A 24141-nucleotide genomic window follows, 5' to 3' on the forward strand; every position below is an offset into this window, starting at 1 on the left:
TATAATTTTATTTTTGGTTTACAGTTTGGTTACCTGAATAATATGTATTTGCAAGGACTATGGGTGGGAAAGAGAAGAGCTGTAAAAGCCAAAAGCTATTAAAAGATGTTAAAAATCATGGAGACCAAAGCTCTTTGGATAAATTGGTGATCACAGGAGAGCCCAGTTCCAGATTTTTCTTAACACCCACCTATACTTAAACATGGGTGGTCCGATGGTTAGAAACTCTTATAATTGGATATTACTTTCATCTCTGCCACTGACCCTGAACAATTGATTGACTTCTGTTATAACACACAGAACAAGGTTATAAGGAGAAGTTATTTTTGTGAAGTGCTCTTGTGGTTAGGAACCTTCGAAAAGTGGTAATTGGATTTTGATGGTACATTGTCTACAACCAAACTTCCTGAAGTATGAACAGACCAATTCTTATGTGCTGTTGCTTAAACTTTTGTAGCCACAGAGTTGGCCTGGAGATAGGAGCCAGGCAAGGAATGAAAGGGACCACATGGGGTCTAAACCTCTGCTGAGCAAGAATAAACAAGGGCAGAGAGGAAGAAAAATTCTGGAGGTTATCCATTAGTTTGATTCTTTCAGATCCTTTGTTTCTTTTCTCAATTTTGCCTTCCTCTCCCAAAATCTCTTATATAGTCTCCGGCCACTACTAAGTTGAGGACTTTGCTATTTTGTTTCATATGAATTTTTATTTTTCTTATTATAAGAGCAGTGCAGTATGTGTATTATTGAATGGATTAGAAAATATGGGCAAGCAGGAAATAAACTCTTAAATTTTTAACAATTTAACCACCTAGAGATGATAACCACTGCCGACACTTTGGTGTGCATTTTTCAGACTTTGTGTGTGTGCAAAATATTATTGTCCATTTTTTTCTTTCTTTTTTTTTTATGATTCACTCTCCGTAGAGACTGCCAAAAATTGCCAATGCTGATTATATTTCAAGTCGTCATGGCAGGGTATTGGGAAAAGTTTTCAATTAGCAATAATTGCACCTCGGCTAAACCTCATTGGCTTATGATACTGCCACTGTGCAAAGCTTATTGTCCATTTTTAAGAAACATAATTTTCTACACATCTTTATGTAAATGATCTTTTACTTAATATCATGGATTTGTTTGTAACACTTTTTGGTGGTTGGATAGTATCCTGCATATGAATATTCTTTATTCAGTCTGTCACATATTGCTATATATTGAGGTTGTTTGTATTTTTTTCACTGTTACCAGCAGTGCAGGATGAACATTCCTGTAGATTAAAAGATTAAAGTTTGAACACATTCATGAAAAAAAAATTTTTTTTTTTTTTTAGATGAATCTTGCTCTGTTTCCAGGCTGGAGTGCGGTGGAGCAATCTTGGCTCACTGCAATCTCCGCCTCCCAGAGTCAGATGATTCTCCTGCCTCAGCCCTTAGCTGGGACTACAGGTGCGTGCTACCACACCCCGCTAATTTTTTGTATTTTTACTAAAGATGGGGTTTCACTGTGTTAGCCAGGATGGTCTCGATCTCCTGACCTTGGGATATGCCTGACTAGCCTCCCAAAGTGCTGGGATTATAGGCCTTAAGGCCACTGCACCCAGCCTCATGAGTTGTTTTTTAGGATAAACTTCTAGAATGGGTTTGTGGTGGTCAATGAGTAAAGAGGTGGTTGGTTTGTTTGTTTGTTTGTTTGTTTGTTTGTTTGTTTGTTTTTGTTTGTTTTTAACTGCTTCTTGTTGAGCAGGGCTAACCCACAGCTATCCAGAGTGGGCATAAAGACATTTTTGAGACTCTTGCTGTGTTTAATTGTCCTCCGGAGATGCTGCACTATACACTCCCAGCCCTTGATATAAAGAGCCTTTCTTTCTTTCTCATTCAGGTTTTCCTAGATTCTACCACCACATCTCCTCAACTCTGGTCTCTTCCCCTTCCAGTTCATTTAACACTCCTCTGTCAGATTAAATGTTCTAATGCACAAGTTAATCATATTACTAAAAATATAGATCTACCATCACATGACCTCATTTATCACAGGACCTCATGATCTGATGGATGTGAGCAACTTTGTGATTTTTTTTTCCTTCCTTCCTTCCTTGCTTCCCTTTCTTTTTTCCCCTCCTCTCCTCCCCTCCCCTTCCCTCTCCTTCCCTCCTCCCTCTCTACCTTCCTTCCTTCCTTACTTCCATAGATGGTGTCTCACTTTGTAGCTCAGGCTGGAATGCAGTGGTACAATCATAGCTCGCTGTAGTCCTGAACTGGACTCAAGCGATCTTCCTGCCTTAGCCTCCCAAAGTGCTGGAATTACAGACGTGAGCTGCCACACCCAGCCTGGGCACTGTATTTTCTATTTTAGTTTTTCTCCAGCAAATATGCATTTCTTCTGATTTTTCATCTCTGGTCTTCCTTCCTTGGTTCCTGGCTTACCTTTTGCCCCTTTTGGACCACCAGTTCTGGGGAACAGAGATTGTATCCCTAGAACTGCCCTCTGCCCAGCATGTAGAGTAGGCACTGAAGTCAAACTGCAGTTGGTGGACTCTCCTCCCCCATCTCCCATCTTTACTTGATCTGTCTCACTTTTATTACAAGACTGATCCCATGTTCACTGAACACATCTTCCCTTTGATGTCATGTGTCCCAAATTTCAGTAAGACTTTCTCCATCTCCTCCTTTCACTCAATATGACAGTAATCTTTCTCTCCTCTGAATTCATTGAGTGGTTTATTTATAGTTCTTTTATGTTACTTAACTCTTTTTCCATAATATTATGATTTTCAGTCTGCATTCTCTATTATATTTCAAATATCTCCAAGCTAACTGCTGTTCTTTGCAAAGTTGGCGGAGAAGGGACAGAAAGTTATGCTACAGTGAAGAAGCACCATCATCATTTTTGTATATATCTTGTAGTATCTTTCCACGTGATAGATGATTAATCTTTACATTGTTGGAAGCATAGCATACAGCTACAATTCACTTTTCAACCCTTTCTTCTTTGGCCCAGTATTTTGTGGTTCTGTGCAGTGCTTTGGCTATTTTATTACTTGGACTAAAAAGGAGTTATAAAGTTGCTACTGTTATAAATGGCTTCCAGAAGGAGAAAGCAACTCTAGTGCTTTGTAAAAAAAAAAAAAAAATGACTTGCTTACAAAAAATATCTGGTAGCATCAAAACCATGAAATAGAGTAGTTAGGTTTAGAAACCTACCCTCCCCTAATCTCTGAGTGGTATAGCCCTGTGAAAATGTGACTTGTACATTTGCTTTCATGTTACCTGACCCGTTCTACTATTAGTTCCTGCAGATGAGTGTGGTGTCAAATACTGTTCCCTTAGATTCTAGTCATAGAGTTAATCAGAGCTGTGTGATTCATTTCAAAGGGAATCTTACATTGTTAAAGAAGTTCTGGGAGTTCTGGGTAGAAAAGGAACTAAGTGAGTTCACCAGCCAGGTCTGAACTTGATTAAGCTTGAATTCTTTGTTGTAACTTATGCTAATACTCATTAAATCTGTAGAGCAAGACGGAAGCACTGTTTGTTCAAAAAATACATATGTAAACATTTTTTAGGTATAATGCTGTAAAGAAATATAGTACTATATAATTATTCTGATGGCCTTCTAGTTAGATTACCTTGAAAATCCAAAATGATCTTGGTGAACGATAATACATTATGATTTCATGGTTCATCTGTATACTTCCTGTATAGATGTCTAATACTCGTATCTAACAGGATTACCAAATTACATACCTTTTGGTATCAATAACATGGCTAAAATACCAGAGTATTTATTGGCCATTTTCAGTTATGAAGCATTGACATTGTCAGGCAAGAATATATATATATATCCCTTTATAAGCCTTGCATATGTATATAGTCTGTCATATATATATATTTCTTTATATAAGCCTTTGATATATATATTAAGGCTTTCTTTATTCCGACCATGAAACCAAAAACATTCCTTTTCTAGATAATGCATAGTGTGATCCTATTTAATGAACCTAATGTCTGTGCAGAGGTAATTAAGCAAATATGATTGTTTTCTGCCTCAAACTGCCAGCAAGTTCCCCTGGAGAGCACCAGCACTGTGTGGCTGCGTGGCTGTGGGTGCCTGCTCAGCAGGATTGTGGGGATATGAGGAGGCATGGTGACTGGGAAGTAAAGGTCCAGAAACACATTTATCCTCTGTCCCACTTTAGAAGTCTAGAATGTGGCGGGCCTGCTGGTGAATTCCTCAAGTTCTTCTTTTATTAGAGCATGTCTTAAGAGGAAAGGGAAACAGCTCCAAATGAAATGCTTGTGGACACTTTTATTTGCAGCTTTAAGTAACCTTTCTTTAAAAACTGCCAGATATGTGTTTCCAATCTTGGCCTCTATATTAGTTTCTTCAGGCTCTGGTAACAAAGTACTCTACCGCAAACTGGGAAGCTTAAAAAAACACATCGGATTAGTTGTTCCAAGTTCTGGAGGCTGGACATCGAAGGTGGAAGTTCAGCAGGGTTGGTTTCTTCTGAGGGTTGTGAGGGAGAATCTGTTCCCTGCCTCTTTCCTGTCGTCTGGTGGTGGGCGGGCAACCTGTGCTCCTTGGCTTGGAGAAGCATCACCCTGATCTCTGCCTTCATCTTCACTTGGTTTTTCCCTTGTGCTGCATGTCTGTTTTTTAATTTCTCCCTTGTAAAGACTCCAGTCATATCAGATTAGGTGCTTGCCCTACTCCACTATAATCTCATCTTAACTAGTTCCATTTGCAGCCACCCTATTTCCAAATAAGGTCACATTCTGAGGTTCTAGGAGTTGGGATTTTAGGGGACGGGGGACACAGTTCTGCCCATACCAGCATCTCTCTTGATTCCATTGTCTCTTTTGGCTTCCGGCTGGACCGTGTTCTACATGTCCCACTGGTACCTCAGATTTAACAGTCACAATTGGTTACATTCTCCCACAGTTCCCTTCTTTCCAGTTCTTTCCTTTTTTTCTTTTTTCTTCTTTATCTTTGGTGGTGGATCATTCCACTCAGTTACCCAAGCTGGAAATCTTGGGAGCATCCTGGCCTGTTTCCTTGGCCCTGGCCTCCGACATCCAGTCCTAACCAGGTTTTGTCATTTCTGCCTCCACTGTATTTCTCTAGCTTTCCTCTGCTTCCATTCCTAGGGCTCTCACTCAGGTTTAGAGCCCTACGATCCCTGGCTGTCAGGCTGTTTCCCACGTCTCTTCTCTCCTTTCAATTCATCTTCCACACCAGTTCTTTTTCTAAAACAAAGCTTTGAACCTGACATTTCTTAATCCAGAAATATTGAGTAATTTTTAACTGTCTAAAAAAAAAAGGATTCTGTTGCTTGGCCCTTAAGGTCCATACCAGGTGGCTGGCATCTCGCTCATGGCCCTCTTTTGCTCCTCATAACCTGCTAGATGGAGAATTGGTAACTCCAACATCCTTCTCCAAACACAGCACATCCATTTGTTTTCACCTCTGTACTTTGCTTCCCTAGTGTAGAAGGTCTTCTCTACTCTTCCCTCCTCTCTCCATAGTCACCAACCCAAAATGGGTCTATTTGCCTGCCCACAATGAAAAACCAAAAGCACCAGGTTTTTGCAGCAAGAAAGATTTATTGCCAGGGAGCTGAATAAGGAGACAGAAGTCAGGCTCAAATTTAACTTTTTCTACCAACCTTATAGCCATAGATTTAAAGGACAGCTTCTGAGCATGCAGTTTAGTGATTACTAATTGGCTGAAAGGAAAGGGGGTTTGGAAAGTGTCTTGGGCATGCACTGGTGCCTTTACATGCTTCTTCATGGGTTACACCTTTGGGAAATGGTGGCATTAGCATGAACTGAGGGTGAGTTTTCAGCCCTCTGATGTCAAAAGTTTACTCACCGTGAGAAGAAATCTATTCTGCACAGACTCTAGTCAGCCATGTTGGCTCCAACCAACCTCCATCTGTCAGCCAATTTTGTGGCAAATGGAGAGAACTGTAACAAGTGGTTTTCTTCTCCACTGTTCTACAAGACATGCTCAATACATTTTTGTTAATTACCAAATTCTCTAACCCTGTGGGGCATGGTTTCGCCATCTTCCCACAGCAGTTGGAATTCTACCCAGGTTAAATGGAAGCTAGGAGACCTGGTTTTCAGGCCAAAATGTAGAAGCCAATTGTTTTGCCTAACCCAGATCATTAACTTTTTCCAGTTTCTGTTTCTTCACAAGTAAAATGAGGAGGTTGAAATAGATAATCTCTAAGATCTTTTCAGCTTTAAAATTTGTTCGTCGAAACCATGCCTCCATGAAGCAGTCCCTAACTCTTCTAGGCAGAATAGTTCACCCCTTTTATGTCCCTTAATGCTTTATTATTATTATTATTATTACAATTAACTCTTAATTTCTAGTGGTTATGTGTACCCATGACTGTTTCCCCTTCCTCCTAACAGATGGTAAGCTGCTTGAGTTCAGCCAGGAATGCTTGACTCCTATTTGCTTCCCTTCCTGCCTGTCTTCCTCTGGTCTTCCTTACAAAGAGAGTCTTGGTGAGAGAGACCTTAGTAGAGGATAAAATGTCCTCAGGAAGTACTCTCCGGGAACAGATGCTCTTCCTGAGTGTTCCCAGGCATTGAGAAGGATGAGTTTTGGATGGTTAATGATACTGAGATGTTATATTGAACACACTGAGTTTTTCCTTTCTTTGTAGCATTATTGTAATTGGGTGACATTCTGGGACACAGCTAAGTTTACTTTGTAACAGTTTCTATAAAAATGTGTTTTCTCTGTAGGATGTTTAGAAGTAACTAGGTTTTTTGTGAAAGGTATGAAAAGCATTCCTATTTTCTTCTTCCTTCCATATCCTGAGAATTGGAGTATCTCAATGTATTATTAAAGTATTTAGATATTCAAAGTAACAGTTGTTAAAAATACAAATAGGAAAGCGTTTAGGGACCCATTTCCTCTTTGAAAGTCAAACATAGCCTGTAATCCCAGCACTTTGGGAGGCCGAGGCGGGTGGATCACGAGGTCAAGAGATAGAGACCATCCTGGTCAACATGGTGAAACCCCGTCTCTACTAAATATACAAAAAATTAGCTGGGCATGGTGGCTCGTGCCTGTAATCCCAGCTACTCAGGAGGCTGAGGCAGGAGAATTGCCTGAACCCAGGAGGCAGAGGTTGCGGTGAGCCGAGATCATGCCATTGCACTCCAGCCTAGGTAACAAGAATGAAACTCCATCTCAAAAAAAAGAAAGTCAAACACCCTTGGACTCTCATGTTCTTAAAAAGCTTATATTTGACCCACATTTTGACCTTCAGAAAGTTAAAGTCACTCCTTTTTTCCTAGAGAAGAATGACCAGTCCCTTTTCTTGCTTCAAGGCCACCTCTGGTCCTATATTTCTAATCTAATTTTACCTTGTTCTTTTATGCACTCCACTGTCCAGACAAAATCTGTCACTCATAATTTTCCTTGTATACTCCTTAGCTTTCTTGTGCCTTCTGCCTGAAATGCCCTCTTGTACACCCATTACTGCATATCCAAATTGTACTAATTTTTTAAGGTTTGGTTCAAATGCCATTTCTGCCACAAAGCCTTCTATTACTGTACTAGCTCTTGTTTTATGATGTGTCCTTCCTCTATATGCTAGTCTATTTCTAGATTAGTGGTATCTGCCTCACCAGACTAGAAGTTCCTTGGGGTCGTGTTTCATGTGTCGTTTATCTGTATTTCTCCCGTACTGGCCCTAGGTCAGTTCACAGGTGGTCAGTAAATATTGGTAATGAATCAATATCTGTGAACCATGGTGTATAAAGATACTAATGAATAACAAAGTTGCTCTATTTTGCTATTAGGCAGTCACATCTTAGCCTAAAGTATCTAACACTTTAATTATAGAACGCAAAAACATGCCTGAAAGAATATTAAAACATATACATTCTGGAAAAAACAGTTACATTTGAAATTATAATGTATTTAGTGTATCACTATATTGTCAATGCTGTCATGTCTTTCAGATTCTGTGCATTATTATTTCCATCCACTATATGTAGAAGTAAATGCTCAATGTTTCTACATGTTTTCAGGTTTTAGTTTTGTCTTTTGGTAGTGATATTTTTCCCTCAGTGTGTGTTTGTATATGCTTCTGTTTTCTGCATGCTGCTGACTTTATGCTTTGTGTTTGTTTTATGTTGCAGATTAATATCTTTTCAAGAATTTGTTGCCTTTGAATCTGTCCTGTGTGCCCCTGATGCTTTGTTTATGGTAGCCTTTCAGCTGTTTGACAAAGCTGGCAAAGGAGAAGTAACTTTTGGTAAGGAGCATGATTCTGTGCACATCTCTGTATTTGTGTGAGCGTTTTCTTTCTTTTTCCAAGAAACGAAGTAAAGTGTATGGAAATGCTTTTCAGAAGTTAGTATATCCCTTTTAGTGAAGATACTTCAATGTTTAGGGGCTCCAGTTCAAATGTCTTACTGTTTGAAAAAAAGTAAACTTCTGGTTTAGTAGTTTTGATACTCTGACTTAGTTTTAAGGTGAGGGAGAATGTGGCCTGTTTTCATAGACATACCATGTGAGAAGCCAGACAGGACTTCTCTTCCTTCCCTGCACCATCAGTAGTGCTTTCCCCTGATAGAACAAGAAAGTGAATACACTGCCTACAAACAGAAGTTACATATGCACCCTGTACTTCTTGTCTTCACCTTGTTTCCATGGAGTATTTTGCGGCCAGGGCCGCTATGCAAGATGGTGGTTCAGAATGGTACATGAAGGACCTTGTTCTAAACAACACACTCCCTCTCCGCCACTGCTGTGCTAGCAGTGCCTTCTCTGCTGTGGCCTTCTTTATTTTGCAAGGCACAAACAGCATCATGGGGATTGGCTACAAAGCTGCAGAAAACCCTGATGTTTTTCAAATATTAGAAGAAACGGAAGACTTGGAAGTGGTGGGACAGTGGTAAGTTACTTTTTAAAAATAAACTGGCTACTGAGGACAGATTTAACAGAAAGTACCGTGTTTCCCTCGGACTCTGTGGTGGCTGGCATATGTTATCTCTTTATGCAAATCTGCAGTAATATTGCTCATGAAGAATTTTGGAGCCCTTTAGGCATGTGGATTGTGCTTTCATGAGAGATCGCTTTAGTTTTAAGATTAGGGAGAATGTGGCCTGACTGTTTTCATAGAGTCATAGAACATGAGAGCCAGACAAGAGCTTTGCTTGCCTTGTGCCTGACCTATGCCCATTTTAAGTGTCTTTATTCATAGTTTCCGATTCATCCAGACCATTAGGACTTGTCTTATTTGATGTATTGTGGGAAATATACAGATGTGGGAAAAATACAGATGGTGTAAGAGAGAGTGTTGCTTCCGGAATTGGATAAGCTTAGCTCCTTCCAGCTCTGCTGCTTTTGTCTCTGAGCCAAGTTAGTGATCCTCTCCAGTCCTCATGTATCCTATCAAGAAATGAAGGTAATAATTATATAAAGTATTGGTAAGATAGTTTAATAGATTTATTGTGCCAACCCCCTTCGCCATTCCATCATACTCATTTGGCATGACAGAATTAAAGGTTAAATCATCTTGAGCAAAGGCAAACCATTATATACTTGCCTGGTTTTGTTTCTAGAAGATCAGATGCTTTCCATTAACACTTCATAAGGATTATTTAGTATGTACGGATCCTTAGATGAAATTTATTTCCATCACCCAATTCCTCTTAGCACCACTACAACCAAAACTTTTCAGTGGAATACCAATTAGAAAAAAAGTTCCCATTAAAATCTTAAAGTAATGAGTCAGCAGCTTGCTCATGGTGTTATTGGTTTACCCTGGGGAAGTGAGTTTGGTAACAGTGTTTCCTTGGGATGAACAGAGGAAAACCTGTGAGTGCAAGCATATTCAACACAGGTATGTTCTGTCTTATCTTCCTGCTTTCCCCAGCAAGTTTGGATATGAGGAATGGAAGAGAGCTCAGGTAGAGATGAAAGGACTGAAAAATGGGCTTCAGATATTTCTTTGATACAGATCCATTTTCCCTTCATGCGTGTGAAGTGGCAAGGGATATTGGTGACACCAGCTTTACCACTGGTCCTGGAAAGACATAGGAGACTTCCACTATTGCAGGGTAAAGTCTGTTAGTGTGATTAAAAGAAAATGATATGTGAAGAAGCAGGATGTAGGAAACAAGAGCTATCTAAATTGTAGAAGGCATAGTTGAATAAGAATTTTGTTTCTGCTTCTTACTAGTTGAAGGACAAGTCATTTAAACCCTCTGAGCTTTATTTTCCTCATCTATAAAATTGGGGTAATAACTACCTTACAGGACTATGTAAGGATTAAAAGATCCATGCATAAAGAGGTGCTATCTGGAAAACCAAGACCTTTATACGAATAATGATACTAAAAGAAATAGCCTAAAAGAAGAAAGGATCTTCTAATTTTTTTTCCCATTTTTGTATTTTGGGAAGCCCTTTATTTTTTAATTATTGCATTTTTTTTTTAATGTAAGTTCTGTGCAGGTTTATTACATAGGTATGCATCACAGGGGTTTGTTGTACAAATTATTTCATTACCCAGATATTAAGCATAGTACCCATTAATTACTTTTCCTGATCCTCTCCCTCCTCCCACCCTCCACCCTCTAGTAGGCCCCAATGTCTGTTGTTCCTGTGTCCATGTGTTCTCATCACTTAGCTCCCACATGTAAGTGAGAACGTTTGGTTTTTGGTTTTCTGTTCCCACATTAGTTTGCTAAGGATAGTGGCCTCCAGCTCCATCCATGTTCCTGCAGAGGACATGATCTCGTTGTTTTTTTGTTTGTTTGTTTTTTGGTTTTTGTTTTTGAGATGGAGTCTTGCTCTCTCACCAGGCTGGAGTGTAGTGCCACCATCTCAGCTCACTGCAACCTCCACCTCCCAGGTTCAAGCAATCCCCCTGCCTCAGCCTCCCGAGTAACTGGGACTACAGACACGTACCACCATACCCAGCTAATTTTTTGTATTTTAGTAGAGATGGGGTTTCACAGTGTTGGCCAGGATGGTCTCGATCTCCTGATCTTGTGATTTGCCCTCCTCGGTCTCCCAAAGTGTTAGGATTACAGGCGTGAGCCACAACACTCGGCTTATCTCATGTTTTAATGACTGCATAGTATTCCATAGTATATATGTACCAGATTTTCTTTATCCAGTCTATCACTGATGAACATTTAGGTTGCTGCCATGTCTTTGATATTGTGAACAGTGCTGTAGTGAACATAGGTGTGCATGTGTTTTTATGACAGAATGTTTATATTCCTTTGAGTATATACCCAGTAATGGGATTGTGGGTTGAAGGTCTTTGAGGAATTGCCACAGTGTTTTCCACAGTGGTTGAACTAATTTACACTCCCACCAGCAGTGTATAAGCATTCCTTTTTCTCTGCAACCTTGCTATCACCAGTTATTTTTTGACTTCTTAATAGCAGCCATTCTGACTAGTATGAGATAGTATCTCACTGTAGTTTTGATTTGTGTTTCTCTAATTATCAGTGATGTTGAGCTTTTTTTCCATATGCTTCTTGGCCGCATATATGTCTTCTTATGAAAATGGCTGTTAATGTCCTTTGCCCACTTGGAGTCTTGCTCTGTCACTCAGACTGGAATCAGGTGGCACAATATCAGCCCACTGCAACCTCCACCTCCCAGGTTCAAGCAATTCTCCTGTCTCAGCCTGCCAAATGTCTGGGACTATAGGCGCATGCTACCACATCCAGCTAGTTTTGTATTTTTAGTAGAGATGGGGTTTTACCATATTGGTCAGGATGGTCTTGAACTCCTGACCTCAGGTGATCCACCCTCCTTGGCCTCCCAAAGTGCTGGGATTAGAGGCATGAGCCACTGCACCCAGCCTTTTGCCCACTTTTTAATGGGGTTATTTTTTTCATGTAAGTTTGTTTAAGGTACTTACAGTTGCTGGATATTGGGCCTTTGTCAGATGCAGTTTGTAAAAAATTTCTCCCATTCTGTCAGTTTTCTGTTTATTCTGTTGATAGTTTCTTTTGCTGTGTAGAATGCACTTTAGTTAATTAGATCCCATTTGTCAATTTTTGTTGTTATTGCAATTGCTTTTGGCATCTTTGTCATGAAATCTTTGCCTGTTCCACTGGCCAGAGTGGTATGGCCTAGATTGTCTTCCAAGATTATAGTTTTGAATTTTATATTTAAATCTTTTTAGTTTTTTAGATGGAATCTCCCTCTGTTGCCCCGGTTGGAATGCAGTGGTGTGATCTTGGCTCATTGCAACCTCTGCTACCAGGTTCAAGTGATTCTTGTGCCACAGTCTCCAAGTAGCCGGAAATATAGGCGTGCGTTACCATGCTTGGCTAATTTTTGTATTTTTTGGTAGAGATGGGGTCTTACCATATTGGCCAGGATAGTCTTGAACTCCTGACCCTAATTGAGCCACTCACTTTGGCCTCCCAAAGTGTTGGAATTACAGGAGTGAACTATCATGTCTGGCCACATTTAAGTCTTTAATCCATCTTGAGTTGAAGTTTGTATATGGCGTAAGAAGGGTTCAGTTTCAGTCTTCTGCATATGGCTAGCCAATTAACCCAGCATCATTTATTGAATACAGAATCCTTTCCCATTGCTTGTTTTTGTCAACTTTGTTGAAGATCAGATAGTTGCAGGTGTGTGGCCTTACTTCTGGTCTTTCCATTCTGTTCCATTGATCTTTGTGTGGTTTGTATTAGTACCACGCTGTTTTAGCTACTATAGCCCTGTAGTACAGATTGAAGTCAGGTTGCGTGATGCCTCAAGGTTTTTACTTTTTGCTTAATATTGCCTTGGCTATTTGGGTTATTTTTTAGGTCCGTATGAATTTTTTTTTTTTGAGACAGAGTCTCACTCTTGTTTCCCAGGCTACCAGGCTAGTGTGCAATGGCATGATCTCAGCTCACCATAACCTCTGCCTTCCGGGTTCAAGTGATTCTCCTGCCTCAGCCTCCCAAATAGGTGGGATTACAGGCACCCGCCACCACGCTGAGCTAATTTTTTGTATTTTCAGCAGATGGGGTTTCACTACATTGGTCAGGCTAGTCTCAAACTCCTGACCTCAGGCAATCCACTCGCCTCGGCCTCCCAAAGTGCTGGGATTACAGGGTGAGCCGCTGCACCTGGGCCTTAGGTCCACATGAATTTTAAAGAGTTTTTTTCTAGTCTATGAAGAATATCATTGGTAGTTTGATAGGAATAGCATTGAATCTATAAATTGCTTTGGGCAGTATGGCCATTTTAATGATACTGGTTTTGCCTGTTCATGAGCATGGAATGTTTTTCCATTTGTTTGTGTATTCTTTGATTTCTTTGAGCACTGTTCTGTAGGTCTCCTTGTAGAGGTCTTTCACCTCCCTAGTTAGCTGTGTTCCTAGGTATTTTATTCTTTTTGTGACAATTGTGAATTGGATTACGTTCCCAATTTGGCTTGTGGTGTGACTGTTGGTATATAGGGATGCTAGTAATTTTTGTACATTGATTTGGTATCCTGAGACTTTGCTAAAGTTGTTTATCAGCTTAAAGAGTTTTTGGGCAGTGACTATGGGGTTTTCTGTTAATAGATACAGGATCAATTCAACTGCAGATGGGTAGTTTGACTTCCTCTCTTCCTATTTGAATGGCCTTTATTTCTTTCTCTTGCCTAATTGTTTTATCCAGGTCTTCCAATACTGTGTTGAATCCGAGTGCTAAGAGAGGGCATCCTTGTCTTGTCCAATAAGAGACAGGAAGCCCTGATTTCAAGGAACTAGTATTCTGGTTTTGTCTTTAGTTGTGTATGACTGTTGTAGAAGATGTACAACTCCTCCAGCAATGCCCTGCCTGGAGGGTATTATTCTAGGGTTCTTCAGTCTACAAAACAGCATGTTGTATATATGCCCTGTATATATGTATGATGAGCCAATGGGAATCCTCACTCTGTGGGTACCGTAAAATGTAGCCTGGATTTTCTGAGCCATGACTCCCGACTTAAGGTTAAACTGAATGAGAAATGCATAGGTCTAAGATACCAAAAAGACTGTCAGTTTGCAAATTAATAGCTGACTTCTAACATTTTTTATAGGGTTGGTTGGACTTATTAAATGTAGGTGGTATGGGTAGCAGTCTTTTGCCTAAGTAAACAAAATCTTATAGGGGGCATGGCAGCCTAAGGAGTATTTTGACAGCGGGTACCTTTAGAAGAAGCTAGCAACAAGTACATTTTCCAGGAAACTCCTCACCGAGTTGAAGACATCAAAAACAAACAACCTTGAGTAGGACAGGAAAGAAGACTTAACGTTGTCAACCTTAACCTGGCTAGCTGGCCATATGAGGCTGTAAATCCAATGGCAATCTTACCTCTAGTTACTTCCTTAGCTCCTTATAAATCCTTCACCTAAGAATGACCACCTTGATGTGTATCTTTGGGAGGAATAGACATGGAATGGCAATTGAAAGCAGTGTGTCTTTGTTAGTTCCCAGATTGGCTCAGTCAATTGTGATGATCATGGGTGAACATTCTTTCTGCATTCTACAGAAGTTCACCTGGGGCCTTTCCATGGTCTGCAGGGAAGACCAGAGGGTGATCTGGGCTCACTGCAGCCTCAACATCCCTGACTCAAGCTATCCTCCTACCTTAGCATCCCGAGTAGCTGCGACTACAGGTGGCACCACCATGTCGTGCTAACTTTATTTTTATTTTTGTAGAAATGAGTTTCACTATGTTGCCCAGGCTCATCTCAAACTCCTGGGCTCAAACAATCCTCCCACCTTGGCTTCCCAAGATGCTGGGATTACAGGCATGAGCCACTACACACTGGGCTGTTCCTGAGAGCAAGTCTGTATGACTTGACTCCCAATTGGCCATCGAATGAGAGGAAGGGGTCAAAGGAAAGGAAGAAGGACCAGGTAGTAGCTACTGATCTTGTTTTGTTCCTAACACATGTGGTTTTACATAATCTCATGAGAGAAGTAAGATAACCACTATCTTATCTTTAAATACATGCTTACCTCTGGGCTAAGTACTTTTTGTATAGCTTAGTATTTAATTATTGTAGCCTAGAAGGTCTATACTATTATAATTCTCATTTTCTGAAGAGGGATTAGGCATGGGGAGGTTGTGGAAGTGGCCACAGACATAATGTAGTCATGGTGATGTGGGGACAGCAGCCTGAGCCGGGTTGACTGTTCTTCACTGTGCAACACTGCCTCCCTCTGGTGTGGATACTCATGCTTTTGGGTGAGCCTGTCATAATCCAGATATGTGTCACTTAGCCCATTGTGGTCTTGGTCGGTATCAGACATTAGAAGGATGTAATAGTTTTCATGAAGTAAAAAACAAGAGGAAAATGCATTAGTTAAAATTTTATTTCACTGTGGTGGAAAGTAATTATAAGAAAGAGAATGTAACTGGAATAGTTGCCTTGGTTCCACCTATCTGGATAATTTGTTGAGATGCACATGATGTGGGTTTTACTCAGAAAATCTTCACACACACACACACACACACTTACCCATTTTTTGAGATGGCGTCTTGCTCTGTCACCCAGGCTGGAATACTGTGGCATGATCTCAGCTCACTGCAACCTCCATCTCCCGAGTTCAAGCAAGCCTCCTGAGTAGCTGGGACTACATGCACATGTCACCAAGCCTGGCTAATTTTTTTTTTCAGTAGATACTGGGTTTCACCATGTTGGCCAAGATGGTCTCTATCTCCTGACCTCAAGATCTACCTGCCTTGGCCTCAAAGTTTTGGGATTACAGGCATGAGCCACCATGCCTGGCCAAGCTTTATATTTTGATATGAACAGAATTCTGAATGGAAGAGAAAAATCACAGGATGTTAGGGAGGGGTGAGGTGATGGTCTGTGTACAGGTTGAGGATAGAGGGGAACCATAGTAGTGGAGGCCCTTGATTGAGGGGTGCAGCTTTAGAGACCTGAGTGCTTGGGGGATTGGTTGACAGGGCCAGGCCCTTGAGCAAGATTAATTATTTCATAGGAGAAGCAATTAGGAGTTACCGCAGGGTCTTTGGAGAACAGGGATAGGATCAGAATCATGCTTGGAAGAGATGATTTTTGTTGAGTTGATTAGAGTGGGGCAAAGCCAGAGGCACTGTGCCAGTGATCATTGTTTAGGCTTCACAGTATCTATTTGAAGCCAGTGGATAGTCATCCCACTTTGTGAGTGGAGGAGCTGAAAGTCAAGGTTTGGAAGTACTTACTTGTTGTGTGAGTAGGTTGGTACAGACACGTTGTGAATGATACTTTTTCAGACACTTTCCTATTACTGTATTTCTTATTTAATGTTGCAGGGGGAGCAAAGCATTTCCACTGTGGGTTTTACGCAAGAGTACCTGTGTAGATGTGTGGATGTGTTTAATGAAACTGTTGATCTGAAATATTTGGCATATATACCAGTGATCTATCTTACAATGCTAATTTAAGACACTACCTATTCCTACTTACTGGTTTTTCTTCAGTTGTTGTACTCTAGTAGACCACACTAACCTAGCTCCACAGTAGCAGAGGGCTTGAATACTGCTTTTGTCTGAGGAAAGTCACAATTAGAACCCCTGAAAATTCAAAGTGTGTTCTATCTATACAATGCCAATTTCTTAGGTTAAACTCTAAAATGTTTTCTTGCCTTATGCTATTACATGTTTTTCTCTTCCTTTGACTTTTTTTATTACTTTTTCAGTGCACTGAACAAAATTTCATGAATATGTTTTTCATGCAATTTTAAAGTTATTCTTATTACGTGAGGGTAACCCAATTTTATTATCCAAGTGTTGGTAGTAATGATGGTGTATACATGTTTATGTTCTGCAGTTTTTAATTGAATTTTAAAGTCAAGAGTTCTCAATTCTTTGTCTAGATAAGTATCAGGGAGTCCGTGAATGGCTATGATTGTTTGTAGTATTTTGTCTAAATGAGCGTTTTTTTTTTTCAAGGGACAAATAGCATCTTGCAGAGGTCAGTGACCTTCCCTTTAAAGATAAAAGCTGCTTTTTTATAGAGAGGCAGTTGAACTAGTGGACATATATCTTATTTAAGATTTTTACAGCATTGCTGTAGAATACATTGATTGTAGGATAGTTTGTATGACTCGAAAATGTAATGATAACCAGTTTTTGGATGCCTTTTCGTTTTGGATATATGAAGAAGCTAAATGTATCAGACTACCTATATATAATACAAAAGACAGATTGGAAAATACATTTTTCTGTAACTGAAGTAAATGTAGAGTAACTAATGAATGATCAAAAATACAGAAATTGCTGTTCGGTTGGCTGGCTAGTGAGTCCTCTGATTCTCATAAAGACCAAAATGGAAGAAACTAGTCTACACCCAATACTACATTGGGAGACCTTGACTGGCACACCACTGCAGTTCTGCCAGTTAGCACGGAGTCCAAAAGAAACTGGTCCAGTCTTTCTTGCCCTTTATTGGAAATGACAGTGGCTTTTTGTCCTTTAATCTTCGCTGTTGAAATATATGGTAAGTTTAGTTACTATAGAGGAACGTTTCCTGTTTATGTTAGTAAGTACATGTGAAAAAGGACTCTCCTAAAAGAGAATCATAAAGCTTAAAACTTTTAGTTTATTACGGCTCTGAGAAATCCTGTGGAAAAATAAATCTACTTAACTTTGTTTAAATTGGAGTTTAGCAAACTTACTATGTTTGTACCAAATTTTCTCTTGTGTCTGTCCCACTAAACAAAACCCACAGGCCCAGGGCGATTTCTAAGCTAGTTAATTCTTAATTCTAAGCTAGTCCTCAGTTAGTTAATTCTCTGACATGGATGTTATTGTTTGGAGGGACCCTTTCTGAGTTCAAGTTAGACTGTATCCAGGAACACCTGCTGTGATGAAATTGGTGTGCTTTGGGAAAATGGGTAGTCTAGATAACATTAGGAAATGCATGGAAACATCTAATCAGTCACTTAGATTCAGGTTGCAGAGAATGATGGGAACTAAAAGTATGGAAATGAGAAGTTTTGAAGTTAAGTACTCAAATTTAATATTCAATATATAAAGCTCGAGGAATGCCAGTATTGGACTGGAAGAGGGCAGACTTTACCCATCATTTTTAAGCTTGCTGGAAAGGAAGGTCATTTGTTACTATCTTTGTTATACACTTGGAAAATGAAAGATTCAAAAAGATAGCTGAAGGGGGAAATGGTGAAGAATCAGAGGAAGCATAACTTGGGGAAAGTTCTTTATTAATAGTGGTTCTTATTTTGGTGTTTCACAAAAATAATGTGTTATTTTGGTGAAAGAAAAATATAAAAAATAAAATCTACAGTAGATTTTATTTTATTTCATAAGAGGTGAAGGGGGGCTGAGTATATTCTCTTACACACCCTCACATTCCTAATAGTAAGAATTTCTGATAAGAATAGTATGAGTTTTGAAAGTAAATAACCTCTATGTTGATAAGAACTGTAGCATGCCTGGGTATGGAGTATCTTTTCAGAGATCCTAGAGACTGTTCAGAAACTGTTCCAGTTCATTGGGTCAAAAATCCACTATTTACGAAAAGCTAAATACGGATTTGCACGATTGACCATAATGGCTTCAATTTTGAAAGATAGTAGTATCAGAGAGCACTTCCACTTGGTGGGATAATTTAAGAATCGCCCATGCTCAAATGGCTAAAATATTGTACTTTTTGCTACTTTTCACTCCATTTTAAAAATAGAGGGGTGGGGGGGGAAAGGCAGACCTGTTGAGAAGGTGGAAGAATGTCAATTGAAGAGTAAAGTAACAATAACCATGTGATGCCACTCCTTAGTTAACTACTACCTGAAGGTTAACTGTTCCTTAGCAGACTGGCAGTGTGTGGAGAGGCTGGACTGGGGGCTACTGCACCTGTGTGTGTGTGCATGTGTGAGTGTGTTTGCATCTGTGACTGTGTGTGTGCATGTTTGTGTGCATGCATGATGAAGGGTGAAGAGAACTTGGGAATAGGAAAGAAGGTGTAGAGAACAGAAAGCTAACAGAAAATCCTAAAACTTAGAGCCCTAGGAAAGTTTGACTATTTTAAACTGTACTGTTCATTTTAAATTAGTAAAATTATACCATTCTTCTTTCAGTATAAGAGAGAGATAAAAATACAGTTTTTCTAAATTGGAAAATTTGCTGTAATCTTGCTAATGACTGATTTCTTCTAACAGTTGCAAGGCAATTTTTGCTCTGATAGGTTGATAAAGGAAACAAAATCAAGAACATATTGGAAGTTCTCAGAGAAAATTACAGTTTAGGTATATGTTGGGGGTGGATACTTAGACATTTTAATTGAAATAAACCAGCTTTATACTAATATGGGATCACTGTGGGTGTACATTTGTAGTACATCTGCTTTTGAAGCATTTAAGTAGGGTTAAATGTATGTTAATGCTTTTCCAAGAAAATTTTTGATAACATCCGTCTAAGGAAACAGGCTCAGGAAATAGGTTTTTTAAAAGAATATAGATATTATATTTGCATTTAGAGAGTGAATTAGGACTCTGTAATGCTTTAATAATTGTAAAGTGTTGTATTCTCTAGTGGTAATGAAAGTTAATAATTAACACACAACAGATGATTAAAGCAAGCTTACACATCTGGAGAGTGACCACAGTCTACTGTATGCCTCTAAACACCATTTTAATTGACCTACTTTTGATATTATGAAAGGCTAATAATGATTTATTCTACCCAGTTGAAAATACTTTTTCTAGCAGATAGATTGGAAACATCTCAGTTGGCCCCCTCTGTTGATTTAGTTAGTGTGTGTGACAGATAGTTAATATCTTATGCTAAATACCTGCCAGCCTTGAGCCATTTTTTGTTTTGTTGTTGACTCACAGTCACTGAGATGACTTAAGTAGTGTATAAATCTTGAGAATTGATGGATCTGTCGGATTATAGAGGAGGAGGGATTCTTATCAATGAGGCAGATCATGGGTTCTTATTGTAATAGTGTAGAATGTTGGTTACAACTGTGGACTCCCTGGCTCTATCTCAAATCTATTGATTCAGAATTTTTGGGTGTGGGGCTTGGGAATGTGTTTTAAACAAGCTCTCCAAGGAAACATAGTTCATGCTTCAGTTGAACAATGGCTGGGTATACTTTATGGCTTTCTTTCATGGATGAGGAAACAGGCCCAGAGGGGAAAAGGTGACTAGTTTCATAAGAATCACAACTTTGTCTTCTGGCACTAGAAGGACAGGATTCTTTTCTGAATGCTACATGAGCTCAACTCAGGCTGGTTCCATCCCTAAGTACAGAACTGGAAGAGTTTTAAATTAGCCCTAATTTTTGCATACACCAACACCAAATGTATGTGTGCTTATTTTTTGAAAGATACTTATCACCATTGTACTACATGTTCAGAATAATAATAAAGAAAAAGTTTGCAGGGGCTTACAGAGAACTCAATTTTAATGTGAAGTACTTATGCTCTACTTACTATGTTTTAATGGCAACCATTTTCCACCTAGAAGTTTCTTGAGCGACTCTGAATTGTAGCCAGAATACTTTCCTCTTCAGACCCTTAGCTGTGATTAATGTAAAAAGGCACTTGTCAAAAGGGTTTGAAATGGAAACCTTGATATTGGAGCATATGGCAGTAGAGATAGGTCTGCATCCACTTACTCCATTATGTTATTTAAAGTACGAGTTCAACAATTTGTCTTTTGCTCCCTGCTTAAAAGATGATGCCCATAGAAGCTGGTTGCTAACCATATCAGCAGGATAGAATATTACTTCCCTTAGAGGAAAACCACAACTTTCTTTGAGGAGTTAGCATGCATTAGAAAAAGCATGAAGCTGTTCAGAGATAAAGTGCTGGGCTGTTCAGCAGTCCTCTCTTTGCCTCCAAGAGGGGTTACTTTCATGTTTAACACAAACATCCCTTTTGTGTTTATGGTATTAATAGAATTTTTAAAATCCATGAGAAAGAGAGAGATCATGGTTTAGTGTTTGAAATAATATAGCTTGATGAATCTTTTTTATTTTAATGGGAAACTCTTTTTCATAGATACACTGCTTCAAAAGTGAATCTTTTAGAAATTAAAGTGCATTAATTTAGTTATTCTGTATGGAAACAAAAACATGGAAAGTTAAAATTTGCATAAGTGAAGACCTTGATGATTTCAGATTATAGTGTGGTGGAGGTTAAGGAATAAGAGTCTGTAGAATTTGTGAAAACAAATTCAGTCTAACCACTTAATGGCATGTGCAAGTAATTTGCCAATTAAATATTTCTAGTGTCTGAACAATCTTCAAAGAGGTTTTTAATCTTTCCTAATTTTATACTTTAAGAAACATAATAGAAAATTACTTAGTTTTTGATTACTTTTCGTTCAAAATTTTAGTATATGAGCTCAAGGAAGGCTGGATTTTAAATATTTGAGGAAAATTATTGCTTTTTGAGAAATTAAAAGCTGTGATACTTCCAGATCACACTGTGCTCATTTAAAAAATATTATTTGTAAATATTTGGTGCCCAGATTATGATTTTCATTATAATTGAGACTTTACATTTTGGAGTTTTATGATTTTGATGTTCACCTACTGTGTTTAGAACATTGTACCTAGGTATGCTTAGCTCCAGAACAACTGTCTAAGATAGAATTTTAAAGATTAAGAGAATTGAGTCAGAGTAAGTCATTTGCCCAGCGTTACTCATTAGTAAGAGGCATATCTCTGACAGTTCCAGGTTTGTTTTTTTTTAAAGGAAAGCTTTATTGAGATAATTTACCCATTTCAAGTATATAATTCAATGGTTTTTAATATATTCACAGATCTCTACAATTATCACCACGTTCAATTTTAGAACATTTTCATCACCCCAACAGGAAACCCCGTCTCACACCTTCGCAGTCACCACCCCTTTCCATCCCATCCCTCCATCCCCTGGCAATTGTTCATCTGTTTTTGTCCATATGTATTTGTCTATTCTAGACATTACATATAAATGGAATCATTAAATGTGGGCTTTCATGATTGGCTTCTTTTACTTAGCATAATGTTTACTTAGCATAAGGCTCATCCATGATGTAGCACATATATTATCACTTTTTATTGGTAAATAATATTTTACTATATAGATATAGATAGTCACATTTTGTTTATTAATCAACTAACAGGCACATGAGTTGTTCCCAGTCCTTGGTTATAATGAATGATGTTGCTGTGAACATTCATGTACGTGAGTTTGCATGGACATATGTTTTCATTTCTCTTAAGTATATACCTAGTGGAACTGCTGAGTCATTTGATAATTCTATGTCGAACATTTTGAGGAACTGCCGGACTATTTTCCAAAGTGGCCACACCATTTTATTAAATATATTCCCACCAGCAGTGTTTAAGCTTTGCAGGTCCTTTGTATCCTCAGCAACACTGCTTATTATCTTTTTTTGATGATTGCCATTGTAGTAGGGTGAAGTAGTTATATCATGGTTTTGATTTTCATCTCCCTGATGGCCAATGATGTTTAGCATCTTTTCATGTACCTCTTGGCAATTTGTACACTGTCTTTAGAGAAATATTCAGATTCTTTGCCCATTTTTAAATTGGATTATTTATCCTTTTATTGTATTGTGAGAGTTCTGTGTGGTACTAGATAAGGAACTAGAGTTCCTTATCAGATATGTGATTTGCAAAGTTTTTCTCCCAGTCTATAGGCTGTTTCATCTCTTTCTTTTCTTTTTCTCTTTTTTATTTTAAGTTCAGGGCTACATGTGCAGGTTCATTATATAGGTAAACTCATGTCATGGGAGTTTGTTGTACAAATTATTTCATCACCCAGATATTAAGCCTAGTACCCATTAGTTATTTTTCCTGATCCTCTCCCTCCTCCCACCCTTTACCCTCTGGTAAACTTCAGTGTCTTTTGTTCTCCTCTGTGTGTCCATGTGTTCTCATAATTTAGGTCTTACTTAAAGGGAGAACATTCGATATTTGGTTTTCTGTTCCTGCATTAGTTTGCTTAGGATAACAGCCTACAGCTCCATCCATGTTCCTGCAAAGGTTATGATCTCATTCTTTTTTATGGCTGCATAGTACTCCATGGTATTTATATACCACATTTTCTTTATCCACTCTATCATTGATGGGCATTTAGGTGATTCCACCTCTTTGCTATTGTGAATACTGATGCAATGAATGTACACATGCATGTGTCTTTGTAACACAATGATGTATATGCCTTTGGGTATATACGCAGTAATGAGATTACTGGGTTGAATGATATTTCTGTTTTTAGGTCTTTGAGGAATTGCCACACTGACTTCCACAGTGGTTGAACCAATTTATACTCCCATCAACAGTACATGAGCATTCCTTTTTCTCTGCAACCTCACTAGCATCTGTTATTTTTTGACTTTTTAATGATAGCCATTCTGAATGGTGTGAGATGGTATCTCATTATGTTTTAACACTTTATTAATGGTATCCTTGAAGTACAAAGTTTTAAATTTTGATGAAGTACAATTTACTTTTTTTCTTCTGTTGCTTGTAGTTTTGGTGTCAGATAAACCATTTCCAAATCCAACATCACAAAAATTATGTCTATATTTTTTCTAAAATTTTCTTGAAAATATGCCTATATTTCTTCTAAAACTATTTACAGTTTTATAGTTAGGTCTTTGATCCATTTTGAGTTAACTTTTGTATACAGGGTGAGATAGGAGCCCAGCTTCATTATTTTGCATATGGATATTGTCCCAGCACCAGTCTTTTCTTATTATCTTGTTACCTTTGTTGGAAGTCAATTGACTATAAATGTGAGGGTTAATTTTTGGACTCTCAATTTCATTCCGTTGTACTCTGTGTCTATCTTATGCCAATACCTCAGAGTCTTGATTACTCTAGCTTTGTAGTAAGTTTGAAATCCAACTTTCTTCTTCTTTTTCAAGATTGTTTTGGCTCTTCTAAATTGCTTGAGTTTTCATAATGGATTTTTGGATCAGTTGGCCAACTTTTGCAAAGAAGCCAGCTAGGATTTTGATAGGGATTACATTGAATCTGTAGATCATTTTAGGAATCATTGCCATTTTAAAATTAACTTTGGAGAATCTTGCCATCTTAACAATATCAAGTCCTAATCTATGAACATGGGATGTGTTTCTATTTATTTAGGTTCTCTTTAGTTTCTTTCAATGATATTTTGTAG

At 38.6% G+C, this 24141-nt stretch overlaps 1 protein-coding gene and 1 non-coding gene across 9 annotated transcripts in view; one reads left to right on the forward strand and one right to left on the reverse strand.

Annotated features, from left to right (window-relative positions):
• SLC25A13 (solute carrier family 25 member 13) overlaps positions 1-24141 on the forward strand; it is a 210676-nt gene that overhangs the window by 81348 nt on the left and 105187 nt on the right. For 4 of the 8 annotated variants that reach the window (XM_054237282.2, XM_078342730.1, XM_035253818.3 and 1 more), the window contains one exon: positions 8163-8278. The exons of the other annotated variants lie outside the window; for them this stretch is intronic. In XM_054237282.2, coding sequence (XP_054093257.1) covers positions 8163-8278 — 116 coding nt within the window. The remainder of the gene's footprint in view (positions 1-8162; positions 8279-24141) is intronic. 8 annotated transcript variants of the gene reach the window in all.
• On the reverse strand, positions 916-1057 carry LOC118143887 (U4 spliceosomal RNA). The gene has a single exon (XR_004728376.1). It is a non-coding gene; the product is annotated as a U4 spliceosomal RNA (small nuclear RNA).

This window comes from Callithrix jacchus, chromosome 11, assembly GCF_049354715.1.
Source record: "Callithrix jacchus isolate 240 chromosome 11, calJac240_pri, whole genome shotgun sequence".
Classification (NCBI taxonomy): Eukaryota; Metazoa; Chordata; class Mammalia; order Primates; family Cebidae; genus Callithrix; species Callithrix jacchus.